The sequence below is a fragment of the Bombina bombina genome, chromosome 6 (genome assembly GCF_027579735.1).
Source record: "Bombina bombina isolate aBomBom1 chromosome 6, aBomBom1.pri, whole genome shotgun sequence".
NCBI lineage: Eukaryota > Metazoa > Chordata > Amphibia > Anura > Bombinatoridae > Bombina > Bombina bombina.
Genome location: NC_069504.1, coordinates 183,673,706 through 183,696,243, shown reverse-complemented (window position 1 = coordinate 183,696,243; position 22,538 = coordinate 183,673,706). Strand labels below are relative to the sequence as shown.

The window sequence follows — 22,538 nt, the reverse complement described above, 5'->3', positions numbered from 1 at the left end:
TTACATTTTGAATTTACTGTCCCTTTAAATATTTATATTAGCCATCATTTAAATTTAGGTTATAATATATGTAGTGCACCTTACTATTGGATTATATATCAATATATTAGATATATTTTAGGTAAGAGCATCACCATTGAGATCTGAACAACTTTAGTGTAATTTTTAAGCAGAAAAAAAACAGGAACAGCTGCTTTGAGAAATTGTATTTATCAGATTCTTTATTGTGTTGACTAAACAGGGCGTTCTCATTGCCAAAGTGCACGAAAAAAAACCCTCAAAAAATAAATAAAACTGTTTTCTTGCCAACCAGTTTCTTTACCCTTATTTAGAAACATTTCCTCACACATAGATATTAAGCATCTGTTACTCATATCACACAAGTTTAGTATATTTCCTTGGTGGTTTATATACACTGCAAGACAGCTGCTACAGGATTGTATAGTAAACTGCAGCATTCTGTTCTCTTCCTACCTACTGAGGCGTGTCACCGCACTCCCACCTCAGCACACCTTCACTGCAGCCTGGTATGATGGGCGGGGACCAAACAGAGCTTTATGCTATTGGCCCCACATCAAAAGTTAGTGCCCTTTGATTGGATAGCACGTTTCTTTTGTTCACTATCAGCTGCTCAGCCGCAGGACAGCGGAAGTCTGAGTGAAATGAGGTAACATTGTAACAGATCACAGCCCAGCTGCAGCAGACACAGCCCTCTGACCCATTCACTGAGAGCACCAGAAGTTGTACAGCTCAGAGCAGACAGTCTGAAGAGAGAGACTCGTACAAGGCAGCATGGATCTGGAAAATAAAGTAAAAAAGGTGAGAATTTATAATAACTTTGCATTAACCCCAACTATTTGTATTCCTTTATACTGATGCTGTAAAGTCACACCCTTTCCTGTTAATAGAGAAGTCAAACTCATTTCCTGTAATCTTGCTTATATATTTGTACAGTATAACCTTTTTTCTTTATAATTTATCAACTGTAAAAAATGTTTTGTTTTTGTTGTAGCTGCAGTAGTATTAATTTGTATTGAATAACATATTTGCAAGATACATGTGATTAGTGGGTTAAAATATGTAATCATATTAAGAAATCTTCAATCTAATCATGTAATAGGCTCATATATTCTATATAGTGCTACATTATCATTTAATGTAACTATTATCACTGTGTATTGTTCTTTCATTGAGAATTGTATATACAAATAAGGGAGAATCCTAATGTTATGAAATTATTTAGAAAATGTGCCTGCCCTGGGGGATTGTATTATTTTTTTATTTTAATATTGGATCAACATTCTACTTCCAAGCTCAATAAGTTTATTTTCAGTAATGAAATCACATTGATAATATGTGGTAAGCATTTGCCTTGCATAAAAAAACGCAAGTAAAATTAAAACAAAATTTCATATGAAACATTAATAGAGATGATGATGATCTCCATTAATTTTAAACCTACCAGAAAATTAGTAATTGAAAATCAGGTATCTTATTACGATAAAATAGTAAAAATAATAATAATGTATGTAATGTTTCAGTGTGGAGTTACACACTAAGTGGTGCTTATCTGATCTCTGTGCCTTCTCATAAGTAGGTGGCAATGATTGTTTAGCAAGAACTGTAATGAGGCATTTAATCCACCAGACATTTGTCTGTGATATTAAACAGGTCTCAGCATCACGTTTAAACGTTTTGTATGGCAAAGAGACAAATAAAGAAAATGCAAGGCTAAAGTTTTGTCCAATAACCAATAATTGACTTGGGATAACTTGTATTGTGTAGAAAAGAAAAACACAGCGCATGGTATTGTCCTAAGTAAAAAATTAATTCATTCATAACTTGTATTTGAACAAAATGAATGGCTCATTACAAATTATTTATAAATTAAAAGAAAAAGACTTAAAAGACAACCCCAGTATACAAAGTTATTGATATGTTATATGTGGGAGAGGGGCAGTAGTGAACCATACATAATATAAAGTGAAAATTTAATTCCATATAATTTAATAATAATTAAACATTGCACTATATAAGTTTAATAATTACTTATTTTGCTTGTAAAATGTGTGCTTGTCCAACTCTTACTCTAGAGATTGGAAGTCAAATTTATTAACTCCTTTATGCTGCACTTTGTCTAAATTGGATGCATACTACCAAGTGATTGCTTAGAGGATCTTAATCTCATTAAAGGGATACTAAACCCAATTTGTTTTCTTTCATGATTGATAGAGCATGCAATTTTAAGCAACTTTCTAATTTTACTCCTATTATCAATTTTTCTTCGTTCTCTTGCTATCTTTATTTGAAAAAGATGGCATCTAAGCTAAGTAGCCAGACATTTTTGGTTCAGACCCTGGACAGCACTTGTTTATTGGTGCTGTCCAATCAGCAAGGACAACCCAGGTTGTGAACTAAAATGGGCCGTCATCTAAACTTACATTCTTGCTTTTAAAATAAAGATAGCAAGAAACTGAAGAAAAAAATGACAATAGGAGTAAATTATAAACTTGCATAAAATTGCATGCTCTATCTGTATCATGAAAGAAAAATTGTGGGTTCAGTGTCCCTTTTAATAGCTTGCCCTGATTAGTCACAATCAAGGGAGACAAGTTAAACTCAACAGAGTTTAGTATCACAAAGTGCAGACCTTTGTAAATTACTAAAGTTACAGTTCCTTTAAGATAAATAACTTATTGCACTTTGCAAAATAATTTAACTCAACAAGTGATGACAATAATTGTGCTTTATAAAATGAAAATGAGTAATGTACTGAACAGTCTTACTATTTGTAGAGTGTTGTTAGAATCTGAACTGTCACTTCTGATACGCCTGCTGATTCCTGCATTGCTTATGCTGGTCTCACACATTTATTAATATAAATTGGTGTTGGAAGAAATTAGAAACATCCTTAGCATCTATGATGTAACATTTAACTGTTATACACCATAGAGATGCAGAATTGATGGTACAGAAATGTTAGAATTTCTCTTTTAAGTTGTTGATTTTGACTTTCAGCCTTTCTAGGGAGCAAGCAAAGTACATAATGATTGTAATAACTGTTATTCCATCTTCATCAATTTTAAGTTTAAAGGGACAGTAAAGTCAAAATTAAATTTTCATCATTCAGATAGCGCATGCAATTTTAAACAACTTTCCAGTTTCCTTCTGTTATAAAATTTACTTTGTTCTCTTGGTATCTTTGATTGCAGAGTACAACTAAGTAGGCTCATAAGAGCTCAGGAGTGTGCACGTGTTTTAGGACTCACTGGTAGCAGTGTTTTGCAACATTATTTGTAGCTTTGTTATACCATGTTGCAAACACTGCTGCCATAGAGTACTAAAGACTCCTGAGCTCTTATGAGCCTACCTAGTTTTACTCTTCAATGAAAGATGCCAAGAGAACAAAGCACATTTGATAACAGAAGTAAATTGGAAAGTTGTTTAAAATTGCATGCTCTGTCTGAATCATGAGTTTAATTTTGAGTTTACTGTAACTTTAATGTTACTTTAATAGCGTTCTCCTTAAGAAAAAAAGCTTAGAAACCAAAATATATTGTGATTTAGTGCTATTTAAAAAACAAACAAAAAAATTGCAAATAAAATATGAACTTCCCTTTCGTCTTTTTATTGGAATACCCATGAACGCTCGGCTGCCATGTGCATCTTGGTTTGAGTTCATCACAAAGATGGTATCAGTTGAAAACCTGAAGCAGATGGAGTTTAAAGGGACAGTCAAGTCCAAAAAAAACTTACATGATTTAAATAGGGCATGCAATTTTAAACAACTTCCCAATTTACTTTTATCACCAATTTTGCTTTGTTCTCTTGGTATTCTTAGTTGAAAGCTAAAACTAGGAGGTTCATATGCTAATTTCTTACACCTTGAAGACTGCCTCTAATCTGAATAAATTTTGACCACTAGAGGGCATTAGTTCACATGTTTCATATAGATAACATTGAACTCATGCACGTAAAGTGACCTAGGACTGAGCACTGATTGGCTAAACTGCATGTCTGTCAAAATAACTGAAATAAGGAGGCAGTCAGCAGAAGCTTAGATACAAGATAATTACAGAGGTAAAACGTGTATTATTATAACTGTGTTGGTTATGCAAAACTGGGGAATGGGTAATAAAGGGATTATCTATCTTTTTAAACAACAAAAATTCTGGAGTTGACTGTCCCTTTAAACATGTCAGTTGTCATCAAGAGAAACATTCTGTATTATAGAGATGCTACCACAAGTTCTACCAATTGATTGCAGGGTAACTAAGCAGGCTATGACTATGTTCCCACATAAGCTGATATTTAAAGGGATATAAAACACAAAGCATTTTCTTTCATATTTTAGATAGAGAATCCCATTTTAAACAACTTTCCAACTTGCTTCTTTCATCACATTTTTTGTTCTGTTGATATCCTTTGTAGAAAAGTATATCTTGTGCATTGCTGCTCCTGAGCCTACCTATCGGGCGCTAGCTGATGATTGGTGGCTGTATATATGTACCTCTTGTCATTGGCTCACCCAATGTGTTCAGTTAGCTCCCAGTATTGCATTGCTGCTCCTTCAAAAAAGGATACCAAGAGAATTAAGTAAATTGGAAAGTTGTTTCAAATTTTATGCTTTATCTTAGGGTTCTTCAAACTACCCCCCCCCCCCCCCCCCACCAAAGACCCAGTGCCATGATACCACATACCTTCACGACCCTATTTTTATGCTTGGTAATATACAACAAGATAACAATAACAAGATAATAACAATTTTGGGCAAAGTGACTAAAATGTGTGTATACTTTTATTCCTGATTTTAGTCAAATTTGAAAATGTTGTAAAAGGTAACACACACTCGCTCTAATACAACACACAAACATTGCACACACTCTTACAACACACTAGAGCTGCAACAACTAATCAATATATATTCAATAATAATCGGTTATGAAAATGGTTGTCAACGAATCTCATTATCGTTTAGTTGGTTTGCACACAGCATCAGCTGCTTCTCTCAGATGAACTCTTGCACATGTTATTGTGATTTATGTCCTTAGCCTAAAGGACCTCTACAAACATTTACTTTTCACTTTTTCAGGACACTAGGGGCTAGATTTATCAAACTGAGGCAGACAGGGGCGCACATACGTGGCCCTGTCCGCCGCAGCTCGCCTCTGGCGGGGCGAATTTCCCCGGAGGAATTTACCATTGTACACGAGCACTATTTTGCCCGCGCACAGCCAATAACGCACAGGCAGGAACTGTCAATCTCCCCTGTCGGACTAGACCGCAGAGATTGAATTTCGCCACCTTAGAAGTGGTGAAAGGTTAGGTCTGATGACCGCTGCTTGTTAAATATGGCGAACAGGTTCTCTTGTTAGAACCTGCAGCCGTAGAGGCTCAAAGGCTGGCGAAAGCCTTTGATAAATCGACCCCTATAAGTTTACAACTACTCCTGGCTTATTTGCAACCCAGAAATAATAGGAGCTATCATTTGGACTGTTTATATTAAATCAGATAATTTGGGACTATTCTTTGTATAATATAGTGCCAAGCTTGTTATTTTACACCTAGTCCTAGATTGATGGGAGTTGTTATTGTAATTGATGTGCACTATTATCGTTTTACACAATTATTAGCTGATTGCATGCTATTGCTGATTATATGTACTGTATAGATAAATGTGTAAGGCTTTGTCCTGTTGTTGATAAAAAAAAAAGGAGGTAAAACGAGCATAAATAAAGAGAGAAGCGCTCAACCTGGGAACAAACAATAGCATAATAGCTTGTTCTATGGCTAGTTACCACCCAAGAACCAGCCTCTTTTTGCTAAACATGTGCCTTTCACAGAGAAAAACTTTCCTGAAGCATATCAGTCTGATCCTGAAATACCAGGCAATCCCTCTGAACGAGAGAAACGGCAAAACCCCAGAAGCACGTTTCGGCCTATTGTGGGCCTTGTCAATGAGGTGCAGCCATATCCCTCTAGGCACCCTGAGCAATTGGTCCACGTCTGGATTCCTGCATCACACTTAGGGAGACTTCCCTAAGAGTCATAATTTGCATAAATTAAAAGAGAGAAGCGCTCAACCTGGGAACGAACATTAGCATAAAATCTTGTTTTATGGCTAGTTACCACCCTAGAAGCAGCCTCTTTTGCTCAACATGTGCCTATCACAGAGAAGAACTTTCCGGAAGCATATCTTAATGCAACTTATTACACTTAGGGAAGTCTCCCTAAGTGTGATACGGGAATCCAGATGTGGACCCATTGCTCAGTGTGCCTAGAGGGATATGGCTGCACCTCACAGATGAGGCCCACAAAGGGCCAAAACGTATGTCTGAGGTTTTGCTGTTTCTCTCGTTCAGAGAAGGATTGCCTGGTATATCAGGGCTGGACTGTACTGTGAAGTCAGGATCAGACTGATATGCTTCAGGAAAGTTCTTCTCTGTGAAAGGCACATGTTGAGCAAAAAGAGGCTGCTTCTTGAGTGGTAACTAGCCATAGAACAAGCTATTATGCTATTGTTCATTCCCAGGTTGAGCGCTTCTCTCTTTTTATTTATGCTCGTTTTACCTCCTTTTTAAAAAAAAAAAAAAAAAAAGTTTGGTTTTGTTCTGCCTAAATATAAAAATGTGTGCTCTGTTTCTTAAAAAAAAAATAAAAAAAAAATGCACAGTTGTGTTAATGTAAAGCTTAAGTTTAAAGTTTTCTGTTTGTAACACTCAGTATGTGGATTTTATTTTAAATATAGGGAAAAAAAAAGTTGTGACCTAGTAAACTTGGTGTTGCAACCCAGTGATGGGTCCCGACCCGTGGTTTGAAGAACCCTGCTCTGTCTGACTCTGTAGAGGGAAAAAAAATGGGTTTAATTTCCCTTTAAATGTGATGCTGTTCTCAGCCACTGATGGATATTCACAATTAGTGTCTATGTAATGTGCTGCATTCCTTTTTCAAACCCAAGGGGGGTTGCTGTTTAGCACATTTCAGGGACATAAATGTATAATGTTTAGCCATGTACAGACATGACTAAGGGTTGATAAAGTCTAAAATGTCTGTTTTTTTTTTTTTGTTTTTGTTTTTTAGTAGACCCCCTGTCTGTTTATATTTGTCTAATAAATAGTTAGACCATAGTTTATAGACTCTTGCTTCTGACTTGATAATTGGAAAGTTCTCATCCGGGCTTTAACATCTGTACTGTTTTTTATACATTTTAGGGTTCCTGTTATTTCAAAATGCATGTGTGTGTGCAGCTCAGTTAAAAATAAATAAAACAATATCTGTTTTACTCTTCCTATGAGTTGTGGCTTTTAGTTAGCCTGTTGTAGCACTGAAAATGTCTATCACTTAGAAACTTGGAATACAATATTGCTGGTTGACTCCTGAATAATTGTCAAGATTGTGACTTTTAAATGTTATTTTATTACAAATATCATAAATGTTGGTTATCTTATTTAGTTTGTTTTACATTATTGTTATTATTTAATAATATTTATTTTGGGGATGTACAGATGAACTACGCAATGACCTATTGAGTATTTATTTTTATTAATGCTAAAGATACAACACTTTACAGAGTGCTGTATAAGAGTGCATTACATATAGCTGGAACAGGAGAGGATGACCCCTGTCTTTTTTCCCATAATATACTACAGACTGGAAGGCTCTCAAGCTTAGTTATTTATATAATTAATCCATCTTAGTACTTTTATGAGAAACAAGCTTCTTAAAATGCCAGAAAATGCAAGGCTAAAGTTTTGTCCAATAACCAATAATTGACTTGGGATAACTTGTATTGTGTAGAAAAGAAAAACACAGTGCATGGTATTGTCCTAAGTAAAAAATTAATTAATTCATAACTTGTATTTGAACAAAATGAATGGCTCATTACAAATTATTTATAAATTAAAAGAAAAAGACTTAAAAGACAACCCCAGTATACAAAGTTATTGATATGTTATATGTGGGAGAGGGGCAGTAGTGAACCATACATAATATAAAGTGAAAATTTTAATTCCTTATAATTTAATAATAATTAAACATTGCACTATATAAGTTTAATAATTACTTATTTTGCTTGTAAAATGTGTGCTTGTCCAACTCTTACTCTAGAGATTGGAAGTCAAATTTATTAACTCCTTTATGCTGCACTTTGTCTAAATTGGATGCATACTACCAAGTGATTGCTTAGAGGATCTTAATCTCATTAAAGGGATACTAAACCCAATTTGTTTTCTTTCATGATTGATAGAGCATGCAATTTTAAGCAACTTTCTAATTTTACTCCTATTATCAATTTTTCTTCGTTCTCTTGCTATCTTTATTTGAAAAAATGGCATCTAAGCTAAGTAGCCAGACATTTTTGGTTCAGGCCCTGGACAGCACTTGTTTATTGCTGCTGTCCAATCAGCAAGGACAACCCAGGTTGTGAACTAAAAATGGGCCGTCATCTAAACTTACATTCTTGCTTTTAAAATAAAGATAGCAAGAGACTGAAGAAAAATTGACAATAGGAGTAAATTATAAACTTGCTTAAAATTGCATGCTCTATCTGTATCATGAAAGAAAAAATTTGGGTTCAGTGTCCCTTTTTAATAGCTTGCCCTGATTAGTCACAATCAAGGGAGACAAGTTAAACTCAACAGAGTTTAGTATCACAAAGTGCAGACCTTTGTAAATTACTAAAGTTACAGTTCCTTTAAGATAAATAACTTATTGCACTTTGCAAAATAATGTAACTCAACAAGTGATGACAATAATTGTGCTTTATAAAATGAAAATGAGTAATGTACTGAACAGTCTTACTATTTGTAGAGTGTTGTTAGAATCTGAACTGTCACTTCTGATACGCCTGCTGATTCCTGTATTGCTTATGCTGGTCTCACACATTTATTAATATAAATTGGTGTTGGAAGAAATTAGAAACATCCTTAGCATCTATGAAGTAAATTAAAATAACATTTAACTGTTATACACCATAGAGATGCAGAATTGATGGTACAGAAATGTTAGAATTTCTCTTTTAAGTTGTTGATTTTGACTTTCAGCCTTTCTAGGGAGCAAGCAAAGTACATAATGATTGTAATAACTGTTATTCCATCTTCATCAATTTTAAGTTTAAAGGGACAGTAAAGTCAAAATTAAATTTTCATCATTCAGATAGCGTATGCAATTTTAAACAACTTTCCAGTTTCCTTCTGTTATAAAATTTACTTTGTTCTCTTGGTATCTTTGATTGCAGAGTACAACTAAGTAGGCTCATAAGAGCTCAGGAGTGTGCACGTGTTTTAGGACTCACTGGTAGCAGTGTTTTGCAACATTATTTGTAGCTTTGTTATACCATGTTGCAAACACTGCAGCCATAGAGTACTAAAGACTCCTGAGCTCTTATGAGCCTACCTAGTTTTACTCTTCAATTAAAGATGCCAAGAGAACAAAGCACATTTGATAACAGAAGTAAATTGGAAAGTTGTTTAAAATTGCATGCTCTGTCTGAATCATGATTTTTGACTTTACTGTAACTTTAATGTCACTTTAATAGCGTTCTCCTTGAGAAAAAGCTTAGAATCCAAAATATATTGTGATTTAGTGCTATTTAAAAAACAAACAAAAAAATGTAAACAAAATATGAACTTCCATTTCGTCTTTTTATTGGAATACCCATGAACGCTCGGCTGCCATGTGCATCTTGGTTCGAGTTCATCACAAAGATGGTATCAGTCGAAAACCTGAAGCAGATGGCGTTTAAACATGTCAGTTGTCATCAAGAGAAACATTCTGTATTATAGAGTTGCTACCACCAGTTCTGCCAATTGATTGCAGGGTAACTAAGCAGGCTATGACTATGTTCCCACAGAAGCTGATATTTAAAGGGATATAAAACACAAATCATTTTCTTTTCTATTTTAGATAGAGAATCCCATTTTAAACAACTTTCCAACTTGCTTCTTTCATCACATTTTTTGTTCTGTTGATATCCTTTGTAGAAAAGTATATCTTGTGCATTGCTGCTCCTGAGCCTACCTATCGGGCGCTAGCTGATGATTGATGGCTGTATATATGTACCTCTTGTCATTGGCTCACCCAATATGTTCAGTTAGCTCCCAGTATTGCATTGCTGCTCCATCAAAAAAAAGGATACCAAGAGAATTAAGCAAATTGGAAAGTTGTTTCAAATTGTATGCTTTATCTTAGGGTTCTTCAAACTCCCCCCCCCCCCCCCCAAGACCCAGTGCCATGATACCACATACCTTCACAACCCTATTTTTATGCTTGGTAATATACAACAAGATAAACAATAAATATACCAAATATCACAAACAAACAAGATGTGAAATAAATGTGATAACAGTAGTAAACTAATAATAAAAAGAAAAACCAAATAAAGTTCTTAAATAAGGATATGTCCGAGTCCTCTGGATTCCTTGACAAAGCATACCAGCGAAAAAGTACGTCTGAACTGTTATATCTGACTTTTATTGCGTCTTTACATCAGCCAGGACACCTGGGGTAATAGCGCTGCTGCCTTGTGATTAAGAGGTATTGGTTTCGGCGGTCACACTTCTGCTGATCCATTCACCTCTCTGCAAGTTTGGCTATTTGAAGCATTTGTTATATCAACTCTTCTTTTGTACCCTTACACTGTGGTGTTATTAATGCTTTTGTGACACTTTTTTATATATTTTTAAATAAAATTTGTATCCAAGATTTGCCTAGTGTACTGTTTTCCCATCAGTATAAAGTGGGAGTGCGCATATCCTTGAGCTTAGTTGAAAGCTCCAACAAATGTGAGTAATCATTTGTTACAAAACAACTACTTCCTCAAAGTAGAAATGGAAAAAATAGAGAGTGGTGTATACAATTTATACACCACACTCATAGGGGGCGCTAACTGTTACCAAAAAATAAATACAAAGGTAAAACTATTGGTGATAGAAATAATACAATCAATATATAGTAAAATCACCCAGAAAAACAAATCCAAATATCTGGATGTAAGCATGCGCGAGTATCACAATAATGTCCAGGGCACCAACACACACAGGACCAACAGGATATAATATACTCACAAGTGAGGCGCACCCAGATGGTGCTATTGTAGCAGACTGGAACTAAAGCAGTGGTCCAGCTCACTGATCACCACCAGTCAAGACTCCAAATCCAGACAATCCTTAGGAAGGCAAATAGGTTATATCCTGGAAGGACAAGAAGAAGGCACAAATATAGCCCAGTAACATTTTGGCCAAGGAGAAAGAGTGTTTAAAGGTTGCACTTACAAGAGGCGAAGCACCACCAGGTGCAATATCAGCATTACTGGGACCTCTCAGCCGCCCAGTGGACTGTGGAATCCAGCCAACAGGATAAAGATAATTCCAACTTGAACGAAAAAAAATCCAGCAAAAGAAATAAACTGCCCCCACAAAAGCAGGACAAAGAGTAGTAGCAAGTGTGTAATAAAAAAAATACTTTATTAAAAACAAGCGACGCGTTTCTCAGCCACACAGGGCTGTTTCCTCAGGCTATAAAACAAAGTTAAAAACACTTGCTATATATAAGGGATAGAATAAATTAGAAAAAAGAGGCTTGGTCCTGATAGGGCAATCAATTGACAAATTGAGTGTTGACACCTGTTTAGCCAAACTGGTAATTGGTTGTTATAGCAACCTCCTATATACAAAGCCCTCACAGATGATCTTAAAGGCAGTGACAGTAATAATACAAATCAATTGTAAATAGCATAGAAAACATTGAAAATTGTAATACATCACTAATACATATATAAATTTATAACATAATGTGCACAAATTCATTTCCCATACATAAAATCCTATTCAAAAACATAATGGTATACAAAAAAACTTTAGTGCAGAATAAGAGTATACATACTATCTCACTTGTAGCCTAGACTATATATGCATAAAAAATGTATAGCAAAATGCCCTTCTACAAAATCCCACTAGCTGTAATAAGGTGATACTCTCACGATTGTGTTACAAGCAAATGTATCTACTCTCACCAGCAAGTTGTGCTACCTACTTGGGTGGTCCATGAATCCAAAGGAACAGTACATATACAGATTCGTTTTGATATGTTGATCATATTTTTCCTATGTAAATGCTGACCCTAATCTTAGACTCCTAAGACATTTTAGAGTGTTAATCATGTTTTTTTGTATGTATATAGAAAAGCTAGCCCTGAACTTTAATAAATCCTAACGATTATAGTGAACCGCCACAAACAAAACATTCACTATAATCGTTAGGATTTAAAGTTCAGGGCTAGCTTTTCTATATACATACAAAAAAACAAGATTAACACTCTAAAATGTCTTAGGAGTCTAAGATTAGGGTCAGCATTTACATAGGAAAAATACGATCAACATATAAAAACAAATCTGTATATGTACTGTTCCTTTGGATTCATGGACCACCTAAGTAGGTAGCACAACTTGCTGGTGAGAGTAGATACTCTCACGATTGTGTTACAAGCAAATGTATCACCTTATTACAGCTAGTGGGATTTTGTAGAAGGGCATTTTGCTATACATTTTTTTTTTTATGCATATATAGTTTAGGCCAGTGGTCCGTGGACCACTGGTGGTCCACGAGAAGATGTTGGTGGTCCTTGACACCATCAAGCAGGAATTAATCTTCTCTGATGGTGTCACCCCCATCACACCGCAACTCCCTACAGTGCCTGGCTGAACATCAGTGAAAACCGACAAAGGAGTTAAATTACAGTTCATCTGTCATTTGGAGGTATTCTCTCAGTTCTGTCATTCAGTTAGTTAATTCCAAAAGAATAATTCTTAAAAATATGTAAATATATACATAATGTAAACTTAGCTATGGTTATACTAGTTATGTACAGTGTGTGTGTGTGTGTGTATATGTGTGTGTATATATATATATATATATATATATATATATATATATATATATATATATATATATATATATATATATATATATATATATATATATATATATATACACACACACATATTATAGAGGTTTGTAGCTTTTAAAAAAATATATAAGTGGTCCACGGGATTCAAAATTGTGAGTTTAGTGGTCCCTGAGGTCCGAATAGTTGGCGACCCCTGGTCTAGGCTACAAGTGAGATAGTTTGTATACTCTTAAGGTACTATAAAGGGACATGCATTATTCTGCACTAAAGTTTTTTTGTATACCATTATGTTTTTGAATAGGATTTTATGTATGGGAAATGAATTTGTGCACATTATGTTATAAATTTATATATGTATTAGTGATGTATTACAATTTTCAATGTTTTCTATGCTATTTACAATTGATTTGTATTATTACTGTCACTGCCTTTAAGATCATCTGTGAGGGCTTTGTATATAGAGGTTGCTATAACAACCAATTACCAATTTGGCTAAACAGGTGTCAACACTCAATTTGTCAATTGATTGCCCTATCAGGACCAAGCCTCTTTTTTTTCTAATCTATTCTATCCCTTATATATAGCAAGTGTTTTTAAATTTGTTTTATAGCCTGAGGAAACAGCCCTGTGTGGCTGAGAAACGCGTTGCTTGTTTTTAATAAAGTATTTTTTTATTACACACTTGCTACTACTCTTTGTCCTGCTTTTGTGGGGGAAGTTTATTTCTTTTGCTGGATTTTTTTTTCGTTTAAGTTGGAATTATCTTTATCCTGTTGGCTGGATTCCACAGTCCACTGGGTGGCTGAGAGGTCCCAGTAATGCTGATATTGCACCTGGTGGTGCTTCGCCTCTTGTAAGTGCAACCTTTAAACACTCTTTCTCCTTGGCCAAAATGTTACTGGGCTATATTTGTGCCTTCTTCTTGTCCTTCCAGGATATAACCTATTTGCCTTCCTAAGGATTGTCTGGATTTGGAGTCTTGACTGGTGGTGATCAGTGAGCTGGACCACTGCTTTAGTTCCAGTCTGCTACAATAGCACCATCTGGGTGCGCCTCACTTGTGAGTATATTTTATCCTGTTGGTCCTGTGTGTGTTGGTGCCCTGACGTTACTAGGCCATGTTTGGCGCCTCTGTTCCTCTTTCCTTTTTCCTACTTCCTCAAAGTGCCGTTATAGTTTCACACTATGTTGCAATTTTCTGTTTCATTTTGCATGGGATCTCACTGAGGAACGCTAACAAGCTGAATAATTCATCCAGAGGATTCAGACATATCCTTATTTAACCCCTTAATGACAACTGACGTACCAGGTATGTCATGCATTAACAAGCAGTTAATGACAATGGACGTACCTGGTACGTCAGTTGTCTAACAGAGCTGCTGGAAGTGATCACAATCGCTTCCAGCAGCTCTGAGGGTATTGCAGTGATGCCTCAATATGGAGGCATCCTGCAATACCCCTTTACAAGCCTCTGATGCAGAGAGAGCCACTCTGTGGCCCTCTCTGCACCGGTAGTGATGGTGCCGTTTTCCGGGTGGGAGGGAGCGTGCGCGAGCGTGCATGTGCACGTGAACATAGTGTGCGTGCACGGTACGTGTGCACGTGCACGCACGCATAAGCCACACTGACACCAATGAGGGCAAAAAGCCAGGAAAAGGTAAATTTTTAAAAAAAATATAAATGGATCTGGGAGGGGGAGGGGGGTGGGGTTATTGTGGGGGTATTGTGGAGGGGCTGCTACACTACAGAAAGAGTTAATTGAAAAATAAAATAAAAATACTTTGTTTTTTGGGGCCAAAGTGGGTACTGGCAGACAGCTGCCAGTACCCAAGATGGCGGTAATTAGGTAGGGGAGAGGGTTAGAGAGCTGGAGGGGGGGATCAGGGAGGTTGGGGCTAAGGCAGGGGTCCATCCCAGCTAAAATATTTTATTTTTATTAAAAAAAAAAAAAAAAACCCTCTTATTTAGTACTGGCAGACTTTCTGCCAGTACTTAAGATGGCGGTAACAATTGTGGGGTGGGGGAGGGAAGAGAGCTGTTTGGGAGGGATCAGGGGGTGGGATGTGTAAGGTGGGAGGCTGATCTCTAAAATTAACCCTGCAAGCTCCCTAAAAGCTACCTAATTTAACCCCTTCACTGCTGGGCATAATTCACGTGTGGTGCGCAGCAGCATTTAGCGGCCTTCTAATTACCAAAAAGCAACGCCAAAGCCATATAAGTCTGCTATTTCTGAACAAAGGGTATCCAAGAGAAGCTTTTACAACAATTTCTGCCATAATAGCACAAGCTGTTTGTAAATTATTTCAGTGAGAAACCTAAAATTGTGAAAAATGTAAAGTTTTTTTTTTTTGCTCGCATTTGGCGGTGAAATGGTGGCATAAAATATACCAAAATGGGCCTAGATCAATACTTGGGGTTGTCTACTACACTACACTAAAGCTAAAGTTAACCCTACAAGCTCCCTAATTAACCCCTTCACTCCTGGGCATAAAACACGTGTGGTGCGCAGCGGCATTTAGCTGCCTTCTAATTACCAAAAAGCAACCCCAAAGCCATATAAGTCTGTTATTTCTGAAAAAAAGGGGATCCCAGAGAAGCATTTACAACCATTTGTGCCATAATTGCAGAAGCTGTTTGTAAATAATTTCAGTGGGAAACCTAAAGTTTGTGACAAAATTTATGAAATAGTTAACTTTTTTTTTTTTTATCGCATTTGGCGGTGAAATGGTGGCATGAAATATACCAAAATGGGCCTAGATCAATACTTTGGGTTGTCTTCTAAAAAAAAATATATACATTTCAATGGATATTCAGGTATTCCTGACAGATATCAGGGTTCTAATGTAACTAGCGCTAATTTTGAAAAAAAGTGGTTTGGAAATAGCAAAGTGCTACTTGTATTTATTGCTCCATAAATTGCAAAATAAGCAAAGAATGTGTAAACATTGGGTATTTCTAAACTCAGGACAAAATTTAGAAACTATTTAGCATGGGTGTTGTTTTTTGGTGGTTGTAGATATGTAACAGATTTTGGGGGTCAAAGTTAGAAAAAGCGTGTTTTTTTTCCATATTTTATCTTTGCTTATTTTGCAATTTATGGAGCAATAAATACAAGTAGCACTTTTTTTTCCATTTTTTCCTCATTTTATCTTTTTTTTTTTTTTAGTAAATTATAAGATATGATGAAAATAATGGTATCTTTAGAAAGTCCATTTTATGGTGAGAAAAACGGTATATACGGTAATATGTGTTGGTACAGTAAATGAGTAAGAGGAAAATTACAGCTAAACACAAACACTGCAGAAATGTAAAAATAGCCATTGTCATTAAGGGTAAGAAAATTGAAAAATGGTCCGGTCATTAAGGGGTTAAGAACTTTATTTGGTTTTTCTTTTTATTATTTTTATTACTTTACTACATTTATCACATTTATTTCACATACAACAAGATAACAATAACAAGATAATAACAATTTTGGGCAAAGTGACTAAAATGTGTGTATACTTAATTCCTGATTTTAGTCAAACTTGAAAATGTTGTAAAAGGTAACACACACTCGCTCTAATACAACACACAAACATTGCACACACTCTTACAACAAACTAGAGCTGCAACAGCTAATCAGTATTTATTCGATAATAATCGATTATGAAAATGGTTGTCAACGAATCTCATTATCGTTTAGTTGGTTTGCAAACAGCATCAGCTGCTTCTCTCAGATGAACTCTTGCACATGTTATTGTGATTTATGTCCTTAGCCTAAAGGACCTCTACAAACATTTACTTTTCACTTTTTCAGGAGATTAGGGGCTAGATTTATCAAACTGAGGCAGACAGGGGCGCACGTACGTGCCCCTGTCCGCCACAGATCGCCTCTGGCGGGGCGAATTTCCCCGGAGGAATTTACCATTGCACACAAGCGCTATTTTGCCCGCACACAGCCAATCACGCGCAGGCAGGAACTATCAATCTCCCCTGTCGGACAAGACTGCAGAGATTGAATTTCGCCACCTTAGAAGTGGTGAAAGGTTAGGTCTGATGACCGCTGCTTGTTAAATATGGCGTACAGGTTCTCTTGTTAGAACCTGCAGCCGTAGAGGCTCAAAGGCTGGCGAAAACCTTTGATACATCGACCCCTATAAGTTTACAACTACTCCTGGCTTATTTGCAACCCAGAAATAATAGGAGCTATCATTTGGATTGTTTATATTAAATCAGATAATTTGGGACTATTCTTTGCATAATATAGTGCCAAACTTGTTATTTACACCTAGTCCTAGATTGATGGGAGTTGTTATTGTAATTGATGTGCACTTTTATCGTTTCACACAATTATTAGCTGATTGCGTGCTATTGCTGATTATATGTACTGTATAGATAAATGTGTAAGGCTTTGTCCTGTTGTTGATATATAGTCCAGGCTTAACTTATTGAGAGGCCCCTTGCCAAGGCAGAAAATCCTTTGCATTATTGTAGCTAACAAAGATAAATATCCCACCTTGGCAAAAACTGTCAAAACCCTACTTATGCATCTCAGGCCCCTTAACACCATCTGAGCGCCTCTTCTCTGTTGCAGGCAAATAGCTTGCAAAAAAGAGAGCCGGCCTCAGCCAGGAGCAGGTGAACATGTTGACATTTTTGCATTTCAATGCAAAGTTTCTGAAAGAGTGAATAACCTAATGTTATAAACGGTAATCATCTACCGCTTTCTAGTTTTCATAAATAAAAAGAGAGAAGCGCTCAACCTGGGAACAAACAATAGCATAATAGCTTGTTCTATGGCTAGTTACCACCCAAGAAGCAGCCTCTTTTTGCTCAACATGTGCCTTTCACAGAGAAACTTTCCTGAAGCATATCAGTCTGATCCTGACTACACAGTACAGTCCAGCCCCGAAATACCAGGCAATCCCTCTCTGAATGAGAGAAACGGCAAAACCCCAGATGCACGTTTCGGCCTATTGTGGGCCTTGTCAGTGAGGTGAAGCTATATCCCTCTAGGCACCCTGAGCAACGGGTCCACGTCTGGATTCCCGCATCACACTTAGGGAGACTTCCCTAAGAGTCATAATTTGCATAAATTAAAAGAGAGAAGAGCTCAACCTGGTAACGAACATTAGCATAAAAGCTTGTTCTATGGCTAGTTACCACCCAAGAAGCAGCCTCTTTTTTCTTTGCTCAACATGTGCCTTTCACAGAGAAGAACTTTCCTGAAGCATATCTTAATGCAAATTATGATACTTAGGGAAGTCTCCCTAAGTGTGATACGAGAATCCGGACCCATTGCTCAGTGTGCCTAGAGGGATTTGGCTGCACCTCACTGACGAGGCCCACAAAAGGCTGAAATGTAAGTCTGGGGTTTTGCTGTTTCTGTCATTCAGAGAGGGATTGCCTGGTATTTCGGGGCTGGACTGTACTGTGAAGTCAGGATCAGACTGATATGCTTCAGGACAATTCTTCTCTGTGAAAGGCACATGTTGAGCAAAAAGAGACTGCTTCTTGGGTGGTAACTAGCCATAAAACAAGCTATTATGCTATTGTTCATTCCCAGGTTGAGCACTTCTCTCTTTTTATTTATGCTCATTTTACATCTTCTTTTTTTTTTTTTTTTTTTTTTTTTTTTTTTAAAAAAAGCCCAAAAACAACGTTTTCTGTTTGTAACACTCAGTATGTGGATTTTATTTTAAATATAGGAAAAAAAAAAAAAAGTCGTGACCTAGTAAACTTGGTGTTGCGACCCAGTGATGGGTCCCGACCCCTGGTTTGAAGAACCCTGCTCTGTCTGACTCTGTTGAGAGAAAAAAAATGGGTTTAATATCCCTTTAAATGTGATGCTGTTCTCAGCCCCTGCTGGATATTCACAATCCGTGTCTATGTAATGTGCTGCATTCCTTTTTCAAACCCAAGGGGGGTTGCTGTTTAGCACATTTCAGGGACATAAAAGTATAATGTTTAGCCAATGTACAGACATGACTATGGGTTGATAAAGTGTAAAATGTTGTCTGTGTTTTTTTTTTAGTAGACCCCCTGTCTGTTTATATTTGTCTAATAAATAGTTAGACCATAGTTTATAGACTCTTGCTTCTGACTTGATAATTGGAAAGTCCTCATCCGGGCTTTAACTTCTGTACTGTTTTATACATTTTAGGGTTCCTGTTATTTTAAAATGCACGTGTGTGTGTGTGCAGCTCAGTTAAAAATAAATAAAACAATATCTGTTTTACTCTTCCTATGAGTTGTGGCTTTTAGTTAGCCTGTTGTAGCACTGAAAATGTCTATCACTTAGAAACTTGGAATACAATATTGCTGGTTGACTCCTGAATAATTGTCAAGATTGTGACTTTTAAATGTTATTTTATAACAAATATCATAAATGTTGGTTATCCTATTTAGTTTGTTTTACATTATTGTTATTTAATAATAATATTTATTTGGGGGATGTACAGATGAACTACGCAATGACCTATTGAGTATTTATTTTTATTAATGCTAAAGATACAACACTTTACAGAGTGCTGTATAAGAGTGCATTACATATAGCTGGAACAGGAGAGGATGACCCCTGTCTTTTTTTTTTTTTTTTTTTTTTTTCCCCCCATAATATACTACAGACTGGAAGGCTCTCAAGGTTAGTTATTTATATAATAAATCCATCTTAGTACTTTTATGAGAAACAAGCTTCTTAAAATGCCAGATTTGAATGCTCCTAGATTTTTGTTTATTTTTGTTTTGTTTAAATCTGTTAATTGGGAGTCGACAAATCTGTTTAACATTTAGGAGTCAGTCATACTTTTAGGGGCCAGTCAGTGGTATTTGTATATAGATAGAGAAAACCCCAAAAAGTTGGGAGCCAGGGTAAAATTCTGGCTTTGTCGAGCCCTGGTTTAAATCACTGGTTAGGTTTATTGTTTTTGATTTATTTATTTTTGCTTGTTTTTTATTTTTTTATTTTGTACTGACCACTGCTCAACAGTTTACTTGCACTGTGCTTATACTATAGATGGCTCATTACAGTACAAGATATATTTTTTTTCTTATGGGAAAGTAAGATCTTCACAGTCCCCCTATAATAATGGTTTAAATGGGCAGTATACTGTAAAAGAGAGTTCTCTTAATGTGTTTCTGTAGTTGTTATACCTGCAGATTATACAATGTATGGGAAATTCTTCATTTTATGTTTATTTTTGTATGTGAAATAGCTATACAGGTAGGAAACCCTTTATCTAAACTGCTTGGGACCAGAAAAGGTTTAGATTTCAGAAAATTTGTATCTGTAAAACGGGACAACTTAGAGGGGGGATGGGATCAAGTGTAAACAACCATATTTTAAGCAATATTTACTTGCCATAATAAAGCTTATACATGCAACTTATTTGTTTTTCTTTTGTATACATTTAACATCAGAAAGATAGTACAGTACTGTAATCAGAAAGGTATTAGTTGTTTTAAATAAACGCATACGCACATTTGCACTTTATTTATATATTTATTTATATATATATATATATATATATATATATAAACACACAGAGAAAACCCAGCACTCACTTACAAGCTCTCAGCTAAGATTTAAAAGCAAAACTGGAAAGGTTAGTCACCGCATCTGGCCAAATGGGACAAGCTCAGGTACCACGTCAAGATCCTCTCCAATACCTGAGACCCTAAAACAGCCACACAATGCAAGCTTTCAAATCCAAACAAACTGAAAACAAAAAAAGGGTGCACAGGAATATGTAATCACCCTAGACATATACAAAACACGGAAGGGAACTGCACTCTCATACCGGACCGGGTACACATCCAATGACCCTGCAACATGCTCAGCCCTGGGTGCCACTGGCACTCACAGGAAGCTGTGCTGTCCCCAGAGCCACAAGCAGTTAACCCCAGTCAGGTCTGGGTGCAAGAACCATAGGGAAAATGACAAAACAAATTAATACAACACACAGAGAAAACCCAGCACTCACTTACAAGCTCTCAGCTAAGATATAAAAGCAAAACTGGAAAGGTTAGTCACCGCATCTGGCCAAATGGGACAAGCTCAGGTACCACGTCAAGGTCCTCTCCAATACCTGAGACCCTAAAACAGCCACACAATGCAAGCTTTCAAATCCAAACAAACTGAAAACAAAAAAAGGGTGCACAGGAATATGTAATCACCCTAGACATATACAAAACACGGAAGGGAACTGCACAGAGATTGGAACTTTTGAGAAAGAAGCAAAAATTTTGAAACAAAAGTTCAAAGAAAAGAAATACCCAGACAAAATTGTTGATAAGGCATATGAAAGAGCTAAAATTCTAGATAGACAATCTCTGATTGAAAATAAGAAAATGCCAACAAACACAATAACCAAAAGTAAAGTCAAATTTGTCACTACGTTTAATGATGGTCACTGGAAAATCAAAAACATCTTAAATAAACACTGGGGGATACTACAAAAAGATCCGCTGTTAAAAGATGTAATTGGAAACAATCCTGATGTCATCTTCAGAAAAAAACAAAATCTGAAGTCAGTGCTAGCACCTAGTGTCATCAGAAGTAAAAAGTCGACTAATCATCAAAAAAAGAATCTAATCACCACTGTGCTAAAGGGCTTTCATAAGTGTTTTAGAAAGAACTGTGTATGTTGTGATCACACACATTATTCGAAGCAATTTAATAAATTTGCAATAAAAACAGAAAATGAAGAAAAATTCCCAATAAAGAAACTACTAAATTGTAAATCGGACTATGTAGTCTACATGCTGGAATGTACCTGTGAAAATCCCCTAAGGTACATTGGACGTACTAAAAGAAATCTTAAAACCAGATGTTTGGAACACATGAAAAATATTGAAGCGGGCACACTAAATACCCCCCTGATCCAACATTTCAGCCAAAAACACAATAAAAACAAAAATGATTTTTAGATTAAAGCAATAGAGCAAATTAATACCAACAAGAGAGGTGGCAGCAGATTACTTGAGCTGAGAAAAAGAGAAACGTTTTGGATCTTTTCATTAAATACTCTTGAGCCAAACGGGCTAAATAGAGACATAGATCTAGCGGCATTTCTTTAATATACAGCCTGACGTAATATAAAAGTTTCAGTACTACCAAAATCCTGTCTTTTAATAGTTAAATATATAGTCTAAGATCTGCCAGTCCCATAACTCTGTACCTTCCGTTTTCCATTTTCTGTGTTTCATAGTAACCCCTACTAATAGGTTGGAGTAACATAGATGTAGCTGTCTTTCACTCCTTGTACACATTGGGTATCCTATTAGTAGTAACAGATGCCTATGTTTACTTACTACTGTAAAAATGAAGCATCGGAGCCATGATTACTTTATTATTTGATTTTATTATCCCTTCCACACAGATATACAGCTACTATTGGGGGTTAAATGCATAGACCACAAATGAAAAATTTGGGTCACTTCTGTTACATGTTAGAGTTTTCTGTGAGAGAAAATTTTTCCATAACACTATATGTAGCGAGATATGGCTCTTATACAGAAAGTTTGATGAGATTATATGAAATACAGAATGCATTGACCTGTTAGATGCATTATACATGTGTGCTATGTGGATTTTGCATTTAACCATAAGTAGATCTACATGTTGCCTGAATTATGTTTCACTTAGTTTTACA

At 36.1% G+C, this 22,538-nt stretch overlaps 1 protein-coding gene across 1 annotated transcript in view; it reads left to right on the top strand.

The window, feature by feature from the left end:
* The first annotated feature begins 648 nt into the window (after positions 1 to 648).
* The window catches only part of TES (testin LIM domain protein), a 143,196-nt gene continuing 121,306 nt past the window's right edge, over positions 649 to 22,538 (top strand). Inside the window, exon 1 of the mRNA XM_053716694.1 lies at positions 649 to 819. Within this exon, the coding sequence (XP_053572669.1) occupies positions 793 to 819 (27 nt within the window). The 5' untranslated portion in view covers positions 649 to 792. The remainder of the gene's footprint in view (positions 820 to 22,538) is intronic.